This window comes from Bombus fervidus, chromosome 7 (assembly GCF_041682495.2).
Source record: "Bombus fervidus isolate BK054 chromosome 7, iyBomFerv1, whole genome shotgun sequence".
Classification (NCBI taxonomy): domain Eukaryota; kingdom Metazoa; phylum Arthropoda; class Insecta; order Hymenoptera; family Apidae; genus Bombus; species Bombus fervidus.
In genome coordinates this window covers 8,270,461-8,286,668 of record NC_091523.1, presented here as the reverse complement: position 1 = coordinate 8,286,668, position 16,208 = coordinate 8,270,461, and the positions used below count along the sequence as shown (strand labels likewise).

The following is a 16,208-nucleotide window of genomic DNA, read 5'->3' as shown; positions in this document are numbered from 1 at the left end:
TTCTTCACGATATTTATCTTCGCAGTTCGAAATTTCTATGCCAATGACTGGACTGCGAATTTTTATCCATTTATAGAAAATTTGAAGATACCAAAATCCACGGAATGCGTATACGCGAACATATGTAAAGTAATCTAAGTAGAATACTCGGTATAATATTTACTGGATGAAACAGATCTCTGCTTACGTTTTGTTTCTTTGATTATATTCGTAAAGATACGAATTTGCATAAATATCAGAATCCTAGTTATGACAGTGTAGTAAAATTGAAATAACGCATAAGAATGTGTCGTTCGAAACATTAGAATAGAAATCCCGAGAATTCTCAAAATTTTTGTACAAACGATTGGAATTTCAGGTATGGTTTATGTCTTGTTTCAATTTCTGGTGCTGGTTAACGCGTTCTCTTTACTTTTTTGTTCTCTTCCCTTGGAGATACTAAATGAAGTCGCGAACGTCCATTTTCGCTCAATATACCCTACAACGAATTAAGTTTCTTGCAGGAATATCCACCGGGGGCCACACTGTCGAATGCTATTTCGCCGTGGAATGGACACACATTCGTCACGCTGTTCCCAGGAAATAGGGTGTCGTATAAAAAAAGTGAACGAGGACGTCGTAAAAATGTGACATCTACGTAACGGTAGCAGCACCGGTCTTTTTGACGTCCAACTATTTCCCTTCTTCTTCTTTCTTCTCTTCTTTTTTCCATCCCTCTTCAACCTCGTCCTACGATCCTGTTCTCGATTTCATCATTTTGATTTCGCGTGTCGAGCGAAATTCAATTCGATGCGCCGTTAATAATCTGCGCTGTATCGATCGAACAGGCTCGCGCTACTGGCGTAAGGCTCAATTTCGGTCTCCATAAATCATTCATTGTTCCCGTAGCGAGGTGCAATGTGCGTGTAAGTAATATGTATGCGGAATACAATATGTGGAGATAATTGGCACGTTATCGAACGCGTGGATCCTTCGATTAAAATCATAAATCAGACCTTTCGTACTTTCCTGTATGCTGATGATCCTATGTAGATCCAAGAAGCGTTTGTGATTATAACTAATCTTATCGGGAAAGCTGACAGAAGTTATATATATATGGTTTTAACGATATTTTCTACGAGTAGAAGTTCGATGATTTGATATAGAAACGCAGATATCACAGGATGCAGAGGCCGCTGCTTTTTGTTTATTGCGGAGGGTTAAGCGCTACATTAAACAGCTGCAGCGTCGAGATAAGGCAACGTTCTAAACAAAATTGTCGTAACGACCAATTTCGTTATTATACTGCCTCTACGAATACGAAGCAGAACGGCTGTGAAATTTACATTAATGCGTAGAATGCTGCACCAGGAAACATTATCCAATTAGAGTCATTCGCGCAGCAGTGCATTCCCAAAATATCCTGCCAATTTGGAACGTGCAATTTCGTCGCATCGATAGCCAAACACCGGGGCAAATATTAATAGAAGCGTTTCTCTATGTTTCCCATGATTTCCTTTCGACGATTTAAAAATACCAATGCGCTACCTTATTTAGAAATTCACTTTGACGTTGACATTTTATATTTATCGTGCTTTTCCAAATTCCAAATTCCAAATTGAACAAATAAAAATACGAAGTTATATCGTCGTTGACTGTTCAATTCAGATGGAGATCTCTTGCTATTTGATCATTCTATTCTTGTACATCAAACTTCATAAAATTATAGAATTTAACTGAAGCAAAAAATAGTGACGAAAATAATACTAACAAATTCTTCAAATTTCCTCTTCTATAAACATAATGTTAAAAAACAGAATTTAATAATTTAGATTCTATCTAACGTCGCAATTGAACATTCTCCCTTCATGGATCTCCATTACATCGCAATAAGCGTGGCTGAACTTCCACTCTGGAATTCTTTATCGACCAAGATTCGAACAGTTACGAACACGATAGATAATTTAGGTCGTAACATCGTGATACTACTCTTTAGAATGGCAAATTAGAGAAGTTTCTATGGAGATTGGTGGTCGAGAGCTCGTGTCGTTAACGCTTTACCTCGGTCAGTCTAAATTCTCCACGGATCCTAAACTGCCCTTATTCGGTTAAGCCCGGACGATCTCGCACTTAAGCTCGCATAATTTTCGTTCTAACTAGGCAGAAATTACGCCTCTTCTCTGTTTGCGTAAGGAAATTCGTGCATCCACCGACTGCTATCGCTTTCATCCCTCGTCCCATCCTTTCCGGCAATCTTCTATTTCTCTCTTTCGAAAGTCCATGGCCATGACCGTTTTCAGTTCTCCATCGGTTCAGAATTAACGTCGAGTGCAAAGATTCCACGGACACCAAGGGTCCTCGAAAGCTGAGCGTTTCTCACATTTTCTTCCAGGATTTCACTCGGGAAAAGAATACTCTTACCAAGACGCCCCTGTCACGAGAACCTTTCCCCTTTTTCTTTCGTCTCGTTCTTGTTCCTCTTTGCCGTGAATCTTGCGCAGACAAGATGGAAGATAGTGTATACTCTTAGAGTGATCCGTTGCGACGTTCGAATTCTGAAATTGGATTCTCTTTTTTCTTTAATCTTTTCTTGCGAATTAGAATTTCTTTCGATCTTCTCTATTTCCATTTCTTCCTCTTTGATTTCCTAGCGTAGGAATGAGAATTATTTTCTAGCCTGGAATTTTGTTGGAGTATCGATAGTGAGTAAAGAACGATTTGACGAATTATATATGGAGATTCGGCATGCATCGACTCGTTTGAGCCGATAACCCTTTATTTAAGTACGGGTACATTTTACAAATGGTTTGCTTCAAATGCAAAAAAGATGACGAGTCTAAATGCACTACAATTTGCGATACGAAACACGTTGCTCGTTAACATCAGCCGTGTTTCACTAGATTTTTATTTCGTCGTCTATTGATGACAACTATAGTATAAAGTCAGGCTACTCAACTACCTATTGTAACTACTCATTTTATTATTGAGAATATTAGTAGGAATGAGAACTTGGTATTGTTATATATCGTAGGTAGCCGAGTTTTGGATGCCAGAAATACGTGAAAGAATCTAGCGTTGAGATTAGGGCGTGAAAGAAGAGTACTTGGTCACCCAAGATTTTGGGTGAACGTGACTGAATGTGTCCTAGAAATATCTGCATATTTCGCTTGAAATGATTGACAGAAAGAACGCCTGGGTGTTAGAAGAATATATCCACTGTCCTGTGTTATATCGTGCTCGTATATCTTTAAATTATACAGAGTCCCGCCGAGTAATACGTAAAAGCGTACACAACGTGATTCCTTGCGGAAAAATAAGTGAAAAATATAAAACAAAATTCTTTCATTCGGTTTTCAAGAAAATTGAGTTTAAAAATTTACTAAATATCGTCGAACATGAATAATTCCGGACTAGACAGTACTAAATCGTTCTATGTGTAAAAATAAATCGAAAATGTCGAATAAAATTCTTTTGCAAGACACTTTGCTTCCGAGAAAAGCAAATTTGAAAATTTATCATACGCATGCGCTAGACCGATTCTTAATTAAAGATGTTTCAGCTATATTTTCTTCAAAATGAAACCTTAAAAGGAAACATTTTGTTTCACATCTTTTACTTATTTTCGCATTTAGGAAGACATCCTATTGATTGTGTTTCGTATCCAGTTGGTAATTAGCCACATGCAAGTATTAATTTTCAAATCCGATTTTCTCGAAAATTAAGCCGAAAACGAAAATATCTGGCCTTATACTATTTTCTTATTTTTCCACACGGAGAATGTACGAAATAAACGTCGCGCTTGTATTTTGTTAGATCTGGTCATAAAAAATTCCAATGTTATTAAATAACATTTTTATTACTTTACTTTACGTTTGTGAAGTAAAACTTATCTGGAATTGAACATTGCTCCACTAATCTGGTATCCCGAGGCTGATCCGTTAATTTCGAAACGGTGAATTGGTTTGTGCGCCGGGGTACCGGCTTGAAAATCGATGTAGCGCGTTTGAACCGCAGGTGTCTGCCTATTACAGACGAAAATGAACTCGCTAATGATACAATCGCATAATATCCTACAGCTAGATAAAGTTATCGGTAACGAATCCGGAAACCGATCTAGATCAATGTTTGATCTGCGAGGCAGGACAGTTTAGCGTATTCGTTCGATGTCGTCGTTGCTCGACATTCCTCCAAGAGGTGAATTTACCTGGCGTTGTTAATTTCCACGTGTTGTTTAATTGCTCTAGCTACCCTAATTGATTTATGATTTCGCGGTGCGAGTTTACATTGCTCATTGAAGCACGAAACGTGGCGTACAAAGCATTTTCGACGGAAGAGATTACAGTTTTTGGTTGCAGTTTCGTTTGGTATTCAAAATTGGCATTAACATAAGTTTTACTCAAAACTTCGTTTCAATTTCCGCGGATGTTTTTTACAAGAAACGTTTTTTTCTCGTATCTTGAGAAAATTAGATCGAGTTTTATTGTTGCAGATTTTTAAGTGTTCCTGAGTAAACCTGTAAAATAAGAGCTTGCGCTTTATCACCTACCCTTGAGATCTGTCGAGATTCGAAAGAAACAACCCACAAGAAGAGGTCTCAGAGTGTTCTTTCTAAATATTATTTTATAACATAGCTACATTTATCCTTCCTTCTGTTAAATAATAATATTTTATATTTTAGATTTATTTTTTATAATTTAGATTTTATGAATGTCATTAAACAGATTTTGTATGTGACTGGACAATAAAATAAAATGATGATAAAATGAAAGAGGTTGCTGCAATGGGAAGAAAGACTCACTCACCGGTGTTGTTCTTCGGATCTCCGCCTTTTACTGGCCAACCAACGGATACGCTCGCTTTGGACGAGAAACTGAAATACGCCAGGAATTGGGATCTCGTGGTGCTTTCGTTTATTCTGAAACAAACGTAAATACTTAGCCTGCTTGATTCACGTGTGCAAGATACACGGAATTTTGCGCATTGAAACAATAAAAGAAACTCGTTATAAATATCATGAACCGAGTTATTGCGTGATCCATACTGGCCCGTGATATTTACGGTTGATTTTCATGGCATGGCACACGCTAGGGAAATTTACGTATTCTTCGTAAATGATGCAGGCGACTGCCCAGGCGAAGGAACCACCCAATTTTTTATCAATTCGCGTGCGCTGCTTATGAACGACCTGTACGTTTGTCTTAAAATTTGAATTTTTCTAGGAACCGAAAGATAATGTATGGAATAAAAAATTAATGAGAACGAAAAATGTATGATACAAAGAAAGTAAAACATAGAAACATCTGAACAAAAGTTAAAAAAAAGAATTCAGGTTCAAATACGAATTTTACTGTTTAGTTGATAAACCGCATAACCAGAGATTCGGCTAAGCTCATACTACTGCAAAACCGCACTAGCTACACGATAGATTCGTTTTATCGACAAATCTTCTTAACAAGATCTACAGTTTCTGGCAGTTTTTATTGATGAAACCGTTTTGTAATTAAAACATTACTGTTAAGTTATCATTTATATAAACTTGAAACAATTTTTTCAATTATTCGTAAGTAACAACATTCGTATGTAACACTTTGTGCGTCAAGGAGATATCATCGAACTAGAAACGAACCTATGTTGCATTGTAACAGAAATGAATTTATTCTTCTCATGAAACGAGATCAGACGGGCCAGACGGAAACGGTGCACGTCTTGAAGATGAAAACGTGCCTCGAAACTAACGGACTGTATCGCCGTGTTATTACGCAGAAACAGTCAGTGGCACGATGAAAAATACGATCGAACTGTTTCAACGTTCCTGGAAAACTTTTTGACGAAGCATGTTCACGCGACGATCGAGAATGACGGCAGGAACATGGTCGAACATGTATCTCGCAATCGAAGGAATCGTGTTTTCGGAAAAAGATCGACGAGGTCAAGCCGACGAAGTTTCTTCGAGATTAGTCCAGCATCGATCCGAGATCGGACTGATCGTTTGCCGTGTTGGAGAGCTGTTTAGAAAGCAAGCACGTCCGAGTCCTTCGTCGAATGGACGAGAATCGATATCTGAACCTCTTTTCGAGAAAGAAGAACTTCTTCCATCAACAGGACCTATGTTCCACATAAAAACTTATCGCTCGTAGAGCGTCTTCGCGCTCCTGACGTTCTTCACTCTTTTTCTTTTAATTAAAACGATATGTCATTTGGGTTTTTTCTTCTGGACGCGTCCGAATGGTTTGGACGAAGTTATTTTTAACATTTTATTCTATGTCTATTGGAAATTCAAGCATTATATTTATTACATATTGTTAGAAATGGAAGATATAGCTAGTGGAATACACATAACTTTTATTTAAATCGAAGTAACTTTTTATAGAGATTGAGCTAAATTTGATTCGCGCAGTTCTGCTTGAAGCGCGATTTTGTTCATTTAGAATCTATGAAGTTTCATAATTATTTTACTTGCCCATAATAAATTTTTCAATTTTCATCACATTTCCATGGATCATTGTAAGAGAAGATAGAAATATCAGTCTGAAAACGAATGAATTTCATTTTATACAGAAATTACAATAATATTCCTACAGAAAATTGTACTCTGTCATTAGCGAATACGTATTATTTTAATGAGCTCTTTAAAATAAAATAATACTATCTCTAAAATATATATCGTACATATTATACGTGTACAAATGTTGAAATGATACAACTGTATGTAAATATAACATATTCGTAACAGAGTATGATAAACTTGAAATTCACGTTTATCAACAATTTAATAGGCATGAAACCATGTAGAGTGCAGTACGAAGCGTTAAAACGGAGGAGAACAAGATATTGGCGACAGAAGGTTTCCAGGAGAAGATATCGACGACACTGAAACGCGAGGCACGACTCTGATGACTCCTGTGCCTTGAGACTCGACACCGACGACTCTAGGGATTCAGCGCCAGAAACTGGTTATCTCGGAGCGTGAAATGCGATAGGAACTATCCTCGGGTCGGTGAAACCGAAGTTGGACTTACTCTTGGACTGTTGGATCGACTACTGATAACACGCGTAGTCATTGAGTTTGACGATAATAACTCTTCGAATTACGTGTACCGTTAATGACGATACCAGAGACGTCAATCGTCCACGATTGCTGATTATACTCTAATGACGATTTCCATCTTGGTTCCACCTATATCGATGACTCGTAACCTACTTCGGTTGACATTAATGATGTGGTGCTTAAAAGCACAAAGTATTTAAGAAACCCTTAATGCCTTGTATTTCTAAAAATTTTTATTGTCATGCAAGAGATGTTGAATTTCTTTATTCTACGTATTTATGTGAAGAATACAAAATGTTTATTAAAATAGAAATCTCCGCAGATAGTGTTAAGATGATAAGAGAAACCTGAATATAAAATGAAACTGTATATGAAGTTATTTGTGAGACTGTATTTGAAACTAAAACTACCCTGGAATGTGGGGTAAATCGGTGATTTTCATACTGAAGCGGTTACTGCGTTTCTCCGGATTCTCCGGGCAGCAAGCAGTGCAATAAAAGTGCAGGTCACCGAGAGAGAAGTTTCTGCTCCTGCGCATCAAAGTGCGTGGGTGTACATAATATCGGTGAAATTACAGCAAAAAGACAGAAAACTAAAGGATCTGTTCATGAATTGAGAAAGATCTTCTGATAAGAAGACTATTAAAAATAATGCAATGTGTGTCTCTGAATTTGCAGATAGAAAGAACGTCTTTTATTCAATTTTCTCTACAAAAGATTTGATCAATTTTTAATGTAGTTTTCATGAACTCTAGTTATAAATCAAAGAAGATCTTCTGATAAAGAATTTGTTAACAACAATGGAGCACTCAATGCAGAATCTCAGAACCAAACAATCGTGAAAATATTCCTCTATCCAGAATATCTTAACGTCTAATACATATTCGCATTTCGCTTAAATCTTTTCCCTTAATTTTATCCGGCAAAAGATTGCACCGATCCTTTCGTATAAACTCGATGCTCGCTACAAATTGTATTCGTTTAAGTTTCTCGTTAGCCGTGACCTCGCTGAAACCTACAGCCAATTTAGCAATAAGGAATCGACCATGGGAACAAAGTTGCAGAGGGTACGATTCGGAACGCAGCCAGGTAGAGACGAGACAACGAGCGTTACCGAGATTCCGTGGACGGGTTCCTGGCGTACCGTCTTCGGTGCTTCTCTAATTGAATTACTTAGTTAGGTCAGGTTAGCTCTACTTGGGTTAGCGTCACAGCAGCCGGGACCAGAGGTTACTCAAGGCACTCGTAACTTCTAATTCTATTTGCTTACAATAAATCCTCCTTCATTTGGCTCTTCGTCAACCGTGCGATTTGATTACCTGCCAATACGATTGCACCTCTTCTTCAACGATGGTCGTCTCGAAAGTTATCACGTTTCTTAAACGGAGCTACTTTGGTTATGCTCGTGGCAAGCTACGTTTGATTTATGGAACACTTCGATCGGGAACAATATGTCGTTTCTAGACGTTGTACGAAACGCTGCACGGATCGACAGATACCTTCTTTATGATTTACGAGCATTTCGTTGAAAACTCGTTCAACTTCTACATCGGCAGCCTTCTCTCGTTTTCCGTCGACCCTTTCTTCTCTCCTACAGACCTTGAAACTTTTCATCGATCCATCTATCGGAATCGGAAAACCGACGCTATTTATGATGGAACCCCTCGTTTCAAGACCTCCGTAGGCCACAAAAGATTTCGACAAGAGAAAGAAAGAGATGACGAAAAGAGTGGAATCGATCGACACGTGTGCACGAAAATCTGTCGAAGCTGTCGCGGCAATAGGAAGCTGAAGTCTCTCTTGTTAACATCAAAAGGGCTGACAAAGGGGCGGACTCGGCCTCTCAACTTCGCGCTTCTAGACGGTGAATAACCTTTTCTTCGACCAGCAGGAGGGAGGAAACGACGCTACGTCAAACGATTCTTCCCTCTTTTTCGTTCTGTTATTCTTTTTCAAACTGGGAACGCGAGAATAATCTTCCAGTTGGCATTTTATAAATTGCCATTTGTACGATTGAAATTAGAGACAAACGAAATCGCTATCGAGGCTGTATTATTGTTACGATTGTTTCATTGTTATCATAAATGTAGTTTTCATTATTTTCTTTAACATGTTACGACTCAAAATCTGTTTGCAATTCAATATTTCCGCAATACGAGGATTTACAGATTCTTGACGACGAATCGATTCGCGTGCTATGTCTAAGAGAAAATTAAGAACAGCTTGACCCATGGGGTAAAGGTCTACGGACGTTCGTTACTGTAATGAACTTCTTCCCACGGACGAAAGTATTGGAATTCCAATCACGTTTGTACCTCTCCGAAAATCAGCTTCTCGTGGAACATACCTTCTTACTCTTCGCGCCGGTCTCTACCTTTTCGTTTACGATTAAAGAGCCTCTTATCAGAATCACGTACCTCCATGCAGAGTTAACTTAGGAATGATGTTTATATTTTTCAGATAAGAGAGGTCTACACGAGCTCGAGGATGAATTTGGGGTGAAATTTCAGATTGAATATTTATATGATTAATTTAAGCTAGATATAATGGTAAAATTTAACTGTTTCGAAACTGGAGAAGTTAAATATACACAAATTTCGATCGTATTATAGAAATTATCAACACTTTTATGGCTGCCGTCACGTTTACGTGATGTCTGACCATGACTGTCCTTGAAAATATGGAGGCCATCCATTTTTCAGTGGACCCCAAAGAGGAAGGAGGTAGTTGAACTCAGGCTATCAGTCATATTCGACATAATTATTTCAGTATCATTTTTAAATTTCTTATTTCAATGCAAGTCATTTTATATTTTAACATTATCTCTGTCGTATGTATTATACTGTTTTGTTAATTACGTGTTAATCAGTTATTGCGTTTTCTGCATTACCATTATCCTTTATTAAAATTATTGGACTTAACACAGAGGTGTCATTACTTCACAAATGATATCACAATACAACAATGTAGAAGGATACTGAAGATATGGAATATAAAAGTAAAATACGATGTAAAATCATCAAAGTTTCGATAATATCTCATATTCGACGTATCCTAATTAAAAAAGAATAAATATACGAATAATTAAGTAAACTTTCAGCTTTAATGCAACAGAACAAATCAGCCTTTAAATTATTATTCCCACATGCAATATTTCGTTTTTCCAATTTCCTGGAAACTGAATTGACCTAAGCTGCTAGTTCTCTTTCTTCAATGAAAACGAACAGAGAAGATGGTCACGACTTCGTTAGAGGGTGACTTTCTATGCAAATCGTTCGAGATACAGGTGAACGCGAAAGGGAAGGTGGTGTGGGCGAGACCGGAAGAAAAAGTTGACTGTTTGCGGGCGAGAGAGCGTTATCTCGGCTATATTCGAATCTCTTAATTGCGTTATTTGCATGGAGACGAGGCCTGCACGCGAATCGAGTCCCAGTGAATATCAACGAGCGGATTTCTTGCAAAATTTCGCGCAGATTAAACGGACGACGATGGCAAAAAAGGATCGGGGGACAAGCGGCGTTAAGCTGCCTCACAGTAAACCCCTTCCTCCCACCTCTATCTGTTTCTTTCCGTGGCGAACATGCATTATTTATGCGGCAAGCTTAGAGAACGCGAGCTTTATAAATTTCGGAGGGGAATCCCCGTTAATGTCGAAAGCCTGCTCGATACGCAGAGTATTTCATCGTCATTCCTGGCTCTTCCCAGCCAAATGCATTGACAATTTAATTGAGAAATTCGCTGGTATAATGAATTTCGTACGACCCTCTCGCGGAATATAAAGGAATATACGCGAATGGAAGATTTAGATTTTTTTTTAATATTGCTATTTTATTTATAAAATGTCGAGTAAATGTAACATTAAAGATTGGAATGGATAAAAATAAATGAATCAGTGTTAGACACGGAATAATTGAGAGGAAATATCTTTGTTTTATTAAACGGATGGATTGATATTGAACTGGGTTACAATGGACATTTAAAATGGATATATTAATTTGATTAGTTTTCATTAAAATGCCAGCATGGTTCAACGAGTATGTTGAATCCGAATATTGTTAACCTTCGATTAAACACTAGATTTCCTTGTAATCCGTCAAATTACTAAAACGTCAAATTATTAAACAATTCATATAACAATTACTCTGATGATTTGAGTAGAAATTGACACGATCTATAACCGAAAGAAAAAGCATTAAAAATGTAGATCCATTTTAATTTATAGTACATCCATTTCGAGAATAATCGAAAATAATTGAGAATACAAGTGCGTGTATTTAATTGAAAAATCCTCTCGGGCTTTTTTATGTTCTTGTATCAACGAGGATTCCATCGTTTCCTGAGAAAACAGAAAACAGTGTTCATGGTGTTTCCCTTCCAGGAAAAGGGATAAGTTCGGTACGTTAAGATTTCGACAAATCTGAGAGCACACGGCTAGAAACAAGAATATCGAGCTCAGACGTGCATAAAGGGCGCGTTCAAGGGTGAAATCTGTTTCCTTTTGGGATACACCATTTTCTGGGATTACAAAATACTTCGACAGCCGACTGCCACGGCGAAAAAGTAAAAGCCTGTGATCGAAAGGTAGTTCGGATGTAGGGGAAATAAAGGGCGCGATGGCGTGCGATGGTGCGCGAAGAAAGCGCCACGGGAAAGTACCACGACGTTGGCGGTACATCGACGAAGAGGGGTTGAACGCGCAAACAGGGACGGGAAGAGGGATAAAGTGAGGGAAGAAGCTCTGTCAATTTCGTTCTCCAAATGTTTCGTCCTACCTCCACCGAGGCGTGAATCCATATTTCCTGGACGAATATATCGAAGATACGTAAGTAAACAAATCTTTCGCGAGGCGTTACGATCGCTGCCGAAGCAATACGTCCCATGGAAATTGCATTTTTATTGACATCTCCTAGAGCGTAGGAATGACAGAAAAATACATATATAGTTATATTATATCGCAGAAGTCATCAGGGTCGCGTGTTTGTTGAGTCGAGTGCATTCAGCTTGATCGTGAATACAATCATTGCCCTCCACGTTCTGATTTTTCCAAAAATTTGATCGTCCCTGTTCTATCGAATTTCTTTTTTTTTTTCTTTTTCATTTTTAAAGAGCTTTTTATTAAAGCATTTCGATGCAGAAAATTACAAGAGTGAAATCATGCGGAGAGCTAGAGGAGTCGGCAATCGTGCAGAACAATGGCATACCATGGTGAAAAAAACTGAACGTGTAGTGAGAATCGAGGGGGAGAAATTGAGAGAAGGGGTTAAAATATGTACGTCTTCGTTCGCCGACCGTAAATCCGTATCTCGGGAATCTTCAACGTGCATACATAACGCTTCACAGCCAATAAACCGGAAGCGGTAGCTGGAAGGAGATTTGTAGGATTCTCCAGAAATAAAGTTTTTCGACGAACTCGCGTACATGTAGATAAATCGCGTGTTGCCCTCTGTATTGAACAGAAGTGGGCCTACGCTTTTTATTTTAGTATCTGCGGTTAAGTTTTTCATAAAAGAGTAGCACGTGATTTTGTAGTGGATTCTATGATGCAAACTTAACGTAAAATTACACATGCATAAAATTTAGAATTATATTCTTTACACCTTCCTATATCTACTGAATTCCAATTTTCATTACTATTTGTAAGAATCTCATATCGTGTGAACATTTGTAGCAACGATATAAATACATAACATACATTTTATTAAAAATGTACGAATTATTGGCAAAGTAATGATTAAGCACGATATTTATCATTACTAATAATATATTGAAAATAAATTAACATTCGTTGATCTTATCAATAATTTTAAACATTACCTACTCCTCAAATTAATGAATTGCGTGTAAGCGTTCTGATAATCAAAATCTCTAATGTCTCCCTTGAAAAGCAGGGAGACTCGATATCAGAAAAAAAGGTAATATCCCCGTAAAATTTATATCATTGGCGGATCACAGGTTGGTCAGACAAGTTCCTAATCTCGGCTAGGTCAAAGTCTCCGAGAACGACTGCGGATTTAAAGACGTTCCCGGCTGCGGAATCCGATTTGTAATGACAAGGGATCGCGACGTTAAATTGAAGAACGAGGACCGGGAGACACGACGGATTCGACGGTTGGGTCGTGTCGAACATGGAAAATAACTTGTCCGACCCTGACGAGGACTTCACGCGGATATGGGTGGGACAGCTATTATTTGTCGTATCGATGGAAGAAATCTTCGATGGAGGAGAAGCATTCGCTGTGTGTTCGGATCCTAGTAGCTTCGATCCCGAGATCTTCAACAACTCGGACGTCGAATGAACATTGGAATCTTCGTCGAACTGATTTCATGTCCATAGAAGCGGTTTGTCGATTATTTACCGAGGAACAAAGAGACCGAACCGATTGACGACTGTTGAAAGTTTTTGCTCGTAACAGAGTCACAGAGGAAATTCGTAATTTCGGGGGCCATGTGCAAGCGAATAAAGACAATGATAGTGATTGAAGAAGAGGATGAAATGGTCCCTTCGAGCGCTTGTGTTTCGAACAACTTGACAAAAGTTTGGCTTCTAGACGTTTATACAGTGGTTATGATGGATCGTGCGAAAGAATAACATATGGTGACTTGGTTTGTACATGATATCGACTTTCTATTAATATTATAAAATATCATAAAAAGAATTATTTCGCTAGTCCGATAAATCTAATTTCTATAAATATTATACTAGAGGCGTGAAAATCAATATTTTCATTTAACGCGAGCGACAGAAGGAACCGCACGGGCTGGTCGAGGGGTGGGACTGGAGAGAGAGAGAGAGAGAGAGAGCACGAGAGAGAGAGAGAGCACGAAAGAGAGAGAGAGAGAGAGAGAACGAAAAAAAGAAACATTTTCCTCGAGCGTTCCATTTCCATCGAGTGAACTTTTTCCCGTGGTGTCATTCGATTTTGATCGATCGTGGTCCCTCCTCGCTCGCGTCGTTTTTCCGTTCCTCCGATGGAAAATACGTTTCCGTTGACCCAGATCCGGCTGGGAAGAACAAAACGATGCGGGAAATGGAAAAACGCTGCGCGTCCACCCACCCGCGAACATCAATCAACGAAGAATAATTATTACGGGAAATGCGGGGCAACAACGAGTCTATTGGAGAAATTCCAGCTAAATACGTACAGTGAAAGACGAAAATCGATTGCAAGCGCGACGAGAAAGGGACTCGTTTGGAAAGTGTACGAAGCCTCTAATGAAACACGCGTTTCTGCCTCGCGATATACATGAAAATACGTGGGGGAGGGGGGGGGGGGATGCTGTAGAAGGAAACATAGTTATCGTTGAAACAACATAGTCGTCGAATGTTTTACGAAACTATGACTCCGACGTCGTCGTTTTCGCCGGTTTCATCGTGGCTGCTGTTTATTGTTCGACGGGAATCGACTCGATAAGTGGGCCACCCCCGACAACGAAAGCGCGAAACCGTTGACAGGGTGTCGATAACCCTCGAACCGGAGGAAATGGAAAGAGGAGGTGAATCAGGGCCGCGGCAATCGAACTCGTAGAATGCCGATAATATCTCTCCTTTGCGGGAATCGTGGCGCAGAGGGGCTGGGCCAACCAGCAGACAACCAAGTTCGAACCATTGCTGGATCTTCGCCGTCATAAACAGTCCACGTACACCAGACGGCCGTCTTGTCCTTTCGATTCTCAAAACCGTCACGCGAGAGGCTGATATTAAAACTCTGACCGAGTAGTCGGTGCTCCGCTCGGAATTTCGTGAAACGAGAGGATTTTAATCGGCGAAACTCGGCGAAACTCGGCGGTTCCTCTCGAGTCCAACCTCTACCGCCGAAAGGGGGAAGGGTTCTGTCGGAGTAAGAAGTTTTTCGACTTCGCGGGGGAATTCATTAAGCGCCATCGTCGTCATGCACAACCACAGAAATGGATTATGTCGCTTCATCGATACTGAGGATCTCGTCGAAGAATTTCTGGAGCGGAGGAAGTTTCGTGGAAAGGGTCGGAGATTGTCACGGTGGACTGAAAATTCGTGGGCGTTGGTTCGGATTCTTAGAATTCCATTTTAGAGAGAACTATGAAAAATATATCATATCTGCCAATATATATTTTGATAAGAAAAATAAGAAACACATGGTAAAAGATATATTATGCATTGATCCATATCCAACATCCGTTCAGTGTAAAACTTGTCTAATTCGAAGATTGAATCTACTTAAAGATCAATAACCAAGAACAATATAACTTCCTATCATTTTCTGACAGCCATTGAACACTTCTATTTACGAAACAACGCAGACAAACCCAAAACTTTTCTCAGATATAGACTAGTTCATCTCGTCCACTTCATCTCGTTTCATCGCATCGTTAAGACATCGATCCCCTTCGAACGCAACGGCTTCATTCGCCGGGAAACAGGGCAACTTTGAGGTGTTTCCAATTTACGTCGGACGCGAAACTTTGATGAAGTTTCGGCCACTGATTCAAGCCCCATAACCGATGGACCAGATGGCTACATGTCGAATCAATTTCGACCGATCGCATGTTTGACGCAATTTGCGGGCGCACCTTCGCCGCTCAATGCGATTAATCATCCCCTACGAGTGATAATCGGTTGTGCACAATACCGTATTTTGGCAACCGCCTCCCTTCGTTCTTTCGATACGGTAAACCGATACAAACGACTTCTTTATTCCTACCCGCGAATTCAATACGCAGACAATATATGATGTTCCATCGATATACCGGGATCGTTTGAACGATCGAGTTTCATAATGGAGTTGGCTAATGATGCGAATTATTGTGTAGAATAGACGTATGGAGATATGTAGTATTTATCCAAGTAGTGATTCATAGTGAACTGCGTTTGAAGCTATTAAACAATTTCGAGCTTACGAGGAAAAATGTCGTTCTATTTTTTGAATATTCTCTTTGAACAATTAATTCCTTGAAATAACGTACATAGAAAAATCTTACAGTTTTAACATTATATCCACGATAAAATGATCAAGACTTCACCTTTTCAGGTGTTTACGAATCTCAGAAACTTAAACACCACTTGTTTATAAGTTCTTTGTTTCTTCCCGTAAAATAAATACAGTTCTCCGTAATGAAAGAAGTAAAGGAACTGTTTAACATTACTTTATACAATCTCTTTGTGCTCTCTTACGAGAAGTACACTTCTAAACCCAATCTAATAGCGG

At 39.0% G+C, this 16,208-nt stretch overlaps 2 protein-coding genes across 6 annotated transcripts in view; both read right to left on the bottom strand.

Moving 5' to 3' along the window:
• The window catches only part of LOC139989016 (uncharacterized), a 228,221-nt gene extending 218,243 nt beyond the window's left edge, over positions 1 to 9,978 (bottom strand). Inside the window, exon 1 of the mRNA XM_072006871.1 lies at positions 9,970 to 9,978. The gene's annotated coding sequence lies outside the window, so the exon portion shown is untranslated. The remainder of the gene's footprint in view (positions 1 to 9,969) is intronic.
• The window catches only part of LOC139989011 (uncharacterized), a 274,444-nt gene that overhangs the window by 96,207 nt on the left and 162,029 nt on the right, over positions 1 to 16,208 (bottom strand). For all 5 annotated transcript variants that reach the window (XM_072006859.1, XM_072006858.1, XM_072006860.1 and 2 more), the window contains exon 6: positions 4,782 to 4,894. In XM_072006859.1, the coding sequence (XP_071862960.1) occupies positions 4,782 to 4,894 (113 nt within the window). The remainder of the gene's footprint in view (positions 1 to 4,781; positions 4,895 to 16,208) is intronic.